At 37.1% G+C, this 4,804-nt stretch overlaps 1 protein-coding gene across 1 annotated transcript; it reads right to left on the minus strand.

Annotated features, from left to right (window-relative positions):
- Positions 1-904: 904 nt before the first annotated feature.
- Positions 905-3,186, minus strand: LOC143564428 (F-box protein SKIP23-like). Its single transcript, XM_077051702.1, has 2 exons — positions 1,945-3,186; positions 905-1,090 (listed from the first exon to the last, which is right to left on the minus strand). Exon 1 carries the CDS (start codon positions 3,161-3,163, stop codon positions 1,949-1,951), a length of 1,215 nt encoding a protein of 404 aa, XP_076907817.1. The 5' UTR covers positions 3,164-3,186; the 3' UTR covers positions 905-1,090; positions 1,945-1,948.
- Positions 3,187-4,804: the final 1,618 nt, after the last annotated feature.

The following is a 4,804-nucleotide window of genomic DNA, read 5'->3' on the forward strand; positions in this document are numbered from 1 at the left end:
GTTCGAGCATTATAAACTTATGACCCTCCTTGGTGGTATGTCACCACGTCACCATTGCTGATGGGTTGGAAAACGTTGATCCCACCAAATGCTAATCTTTCCAGTTTTATAAGTTGACACCAAGATTCAATTTTACCATATTCTTTTATCACCCATATCTAACTATGCTCGTCTTTACAAAAGTCGTTATTTTCTGGAGAAACCACTGCTAGATTATCTGAGATTGATCAGGCAACAAAATGTAGCCAAAAACATGAGTGCTCAAACTGAATGTCAATATGAAACAACTCCGGCGGCCTTCGTGTGTTGGATATCACCATAATCCACCAAATGCAATATTCCATTGAAAAAACATGACTTGTGCTTTATACCAGTATAATAGAGCCAAGGAAACAGTGAAGAGATCGCGCTCCACGAGCCTGTTTTCAAGGAGTAAATATACGCGTTGTTTGCAAATAAGTCTAAAACGTTATAAAATAGAGCCATAATCTTGTAATCATCAGTAATTGTGTCAAAACCAAATCCTAATGCTACCTCAGTAGATGTTGACTTCAATGGAGGATGACATGGCACGATTAGCTTGCGCCTGATTGAAAAGTTCCATAGACTTAGTTATAGTACAGATACAAAATTCCATTACAAGAACCAATAACTGAATCCGTTCGTGCATATATACTAGTTTGAATTTGAAAACCTAATTAGACTAGAAGACAAAAACCCTCAAGTCTCTTTGGAATGATTAACTCTTACAATTACAATATCAATAAAGGAAAATGACCAGAATGCCCATTTGAACAAAATCTAAATTAACATTTAAGGTGATTATCATCAAAATGCATGCAACCTTAATCCGTTTAGAACGAGGTTATACACTAATAAATACAGAATAACACAAAATTCCATCAGAAAATTGTCATTATATATCATTTATATAATCGTACAAAAACCAACTGCGTTTAGCAGCACTTCACAAATATCGACTTTCAACATTTGATTGAGAACATATGGTTGTATTATTTATTTACAAAATGACCAAAGGTTGTCTCAATATATAGATCATGCATGCCCTCTTCTCATAATCCATAGTTGTCTTCATAAATCCATCGGCAACCGAAAACAAACAAAAGTTCCATCAGTAATAACGAAACACCAAAACAATCAAGCAAGAAACAACGGGATTCTTGCTCATAGATTTCCATTCCGTAAACGAAGTACGAAAGAAAACAAACTCATAACTAAGATATGGAGTTTAAAACGAGTCAAACGGGCCGGTCAATACTTTTATCCTGAACTTTTAATAAGAAATCAAGGTGTCAAATATTATTACAAAGATTGCATTTCAGTAGAAATTTTAGATTTTGTATAAAGCGGAATACGATATTTATGCATTAAAAATTTTGGGCGATCTTGACCCGCTTGACTCATTGAATGATTTATCTTAAAGCTGATTTCTTTAGTTTTATTAATTTGGCCCGTTAGAGATAAAAGTTTGATAAAAACACAAACCAATAAATATCATACAAATGGAAAAACTAGTCAAATAGAGAATCTTGATATGGGTGGAAACGGGTCGGGTCAAAACTTTTTATTTGGAAATTTTATTTTTTTAAAAATAACTAGCGCGCCAAATAGTATTACAAATATTATAACTTTTGACATAAATGATTCACAATGTTTATGCACTAAAATACATACTTTAGGTCATCTTCGACCCGTTTGAGTAACCCATTTAATGACATAAGCTAACTTCTTAACTTTTACTAATTTGGCCCACTATAGATAAAAAAAAGAAAACATGACAAAGTCCGCAAGTCGCAATTACTAAAATTATTACTCCCTAAATGGCTATCAAAAATCATGAATTGCATACAAATTATCACTATAAGAAGAGTAAACATAAAAAATAATTAGATAATCACTTTAATTATAAAGATTAATGCTAACCTGGTTAATGTAAACTTGGAGTAATCCAAATTGGAGGAGGCCATCGACGCACGCTATAAAATTCTTCAGGATAACAACTCAAAGTTTCCAAACAACCACTTCCCAAATCATAAACACCCAAATCATGATTCCCGTTAGCACCATCGTAATTCCACTCCGAATAATCATCTGTAAAATATACGCAATCCCTTTTACAACCCGGAAAATCAGAAGCACAAAACGCCATCGATGAATTCTCCCCTAAAAACAACGCATACCCGTCTAACTCACTCACACCCTCCCACTTCAACCCGTTCAAAACGAGCTTATACACTTGAAACTCATTAGTCTTATACACAATATCAAGCTTATTATGATCCATATTGAACTCCAACTCAGTATACCGAGTCACCAACAACAGTTCATCTTTCCAGTTCACTAAATACTGCATATCACCACCAATCTGTCTCTGTGTCTCGATAAACGACACATCAGGCGTCGGCCCGTTCACATCACATTTAGCAATCGTCCCGTGCTTACTCACAGCATAGAAACAATCCTTATAATATACCACATCTTCACAATACGAATTCGCATCTTCAATAAACTTCCATATGTGATCACCTTTTTTACAATAAGCAAGATCACCGGTTTGATTCAATATAGCCAATGCATAATAATCAGCACCCTCATCCGACGGGCTCGACGAAAAGATCACCTTTTTGATAAAAGAATCGCGCATTTCTTTCGAACTACACGTATACACATCATCATCCGAAGTCTTGATGGTGTATTCTCTCCCATTATCACCCGGTGCATAACTGGTCACATTCGGAAACGACGACAGTGGCGGAAGGCGCTGTGTTTGTTGCGTTAACGGGTTTACGATGGAGATACAAGGCGTTTCGTCAAGGATCACGAGCCATCCGTGTGAAGACCCGCATCGACGGTGGTGATCTGAATCTCCGGGTAGGTTAATTAGGTGGATTTTTGCATCTGTGATACTTAAAAAGCTTCTGATACTCGACTCGGGATGCTGATCTGTCCGCCGCGGAAGCATTAACCACGGGAGCTGTGATGGCAAATGCTTGGGGGTTTTGGGGGTTGAGGTTTGGAAAGCTGAAGATACAGCTCGGAATCGAATGTAATCCTTTTGAACTTTTAGTTTCTTCGCGATTGTTTCAAGCAATTCCGGTGGCAAATCCGACAAATCCATCGAATTTTGTTCAATCTTTTTCATCGAATTCAGATTCGAACTCAAAAATGAACCTGGATTCTACTCTAACCCGACAAATCAACCGAATTCGAGTTATTCCCACAAATTTGAATTCGAAATCAAAGATTAAACCCTAATTCGACTCTAATCTGACAAATTCGTCGTATGTTTTCTACGAATTATGTTCAATTTTGGAGCCAATTTAGGATTTTGAGTCAAAATTGAAGCCTAATTTTGAAGAAAAACTAGCGAAATGGACAGAAAATCACACTGATTATTCAGACGAATTCGGATTCAAAATCAAAATGGAACCCTAATTGAAAGAAGAAAAAACTATCCATCTAATCCGACAAAGTCATCGACTTTGTGTGATTTGGTGATCAGAATTGATGAAAAGGAAGGAAGAAAGACTCCTGAGATGGCGAACGAACAAGAAGAAGAATCAGCGGGGCATTCAACCCCACCGATATATGATCTTGAATTCGATCTCTTGGATTCTTCTTCCTAATCCTCCCTATGGATTATGAATTGAAACTCAAGGATGATTGATTGTTTGTTTACTATATAATAATAATAATAATAATAATAATAATAATTGGGGATTCATCGCCATTTTAGGGGATTCCATAACGGTCGCTCATCTAACGGGTCTTATCTGTCAATACGAACGCGACCCTGAACCGGTTAGTGTTAAAAGACTCGGAACCGACTCAAATGTTAATACTCATACAGAGTCCTGGGTAGGGTTTTTTGGGTTTTGGAGTTGTTTGTTAGTACCGGTTAACGGTTAAGACTAGACCTAGAAACCGACTATGATCCTATTTTCAAAAGCAACATCGTCTCAATTTTTTATCAATTCATTGCTATATAAGTGTCGATAGTTAAGGGAGATATTCATAAATTGGCTTAAATAGTGACCATTATCTTCTCCTAATAAAACTAGATTGTTTATTTGATTTGAAATACAATTGTATTTCACGGGTCTTCCTTCAAAACTGCTTAGGAGGAGAGGGACACCCGCGGTAAAGTGGAATTGGGCACACATACTCGTTAACTAGCACCGTCGTCGTCACCTTAAACTCCGTTTGGGTAGTGTGAAGAGAAAGTGAATGTGTGGAGAATGTGAATGTCTGGAGAGGAGAGAGAGATAGTCAGGGTAGTTGAGTGGAGTGTCGCCTATGGTTTAAGTGGATTAGGGTAGTGTATCGGGTAAACAATGTGGTATTATAGGATTGGTAGAAGAGGGGGTAGTTTAGTGAAGCACCCCTCTTGCCCTTATGAGACAGACCCGATCCGGGAACCAAATATATCCATATGCTAGATCAAAAAACTGGCCCTATTTAATAATAAATGGGTTTCGGGTTCAGGTGTGATGGGTCTTCCGGGTTTTTACGAGCCTACTCGGTATAAGCTCGCCCCAACCCAAAAAGACTTAAGATTGCCTCACCCTGTATTGGTCTCGATGGTTTTGATCTTCCAAAAGTTTCAGGAATCAAGTGCGTTCTTATTCAATAAGGCCTAGTTGAGTTTCAACCTAATTAACACACATCCTTATCAACGATAACCCATCATGCGTCGTTTAACGATATTGCACATAAAAGATATGATATTGTCATTTAAAGTTAAACTGTGTCAAATGTAATATGATTATGTTTTTCACAAATT

The sequence above is a fragment of the Bidens hawaiensis genome, unplaced genomic scaffold (genome assembly GCF_021521415.1).
Source record: "Bidens hawaiensis isolate Kalapana, Puna unplaced genomic scaffold, B.hawaiensis_p1.1 tig00022003_1, whole genome shotgun sequence".
Lineage (NCBI taxonomy): Eukaryota > Viridiplantae > Streptophyta > Magnoliopsida > Asterales > Asteraceae > Bidens > Bidens hawaiensis.

What these genes read in the sequence shown, in the direction of transcription:
- LOC143564428 (XM_077051702.1), bottom strand. Translation starts at nt 3,163, where the DNA reads ATGAAAAAGATTGAACAAAATTCGATGGATTTGTCGGATTTGCCACCG.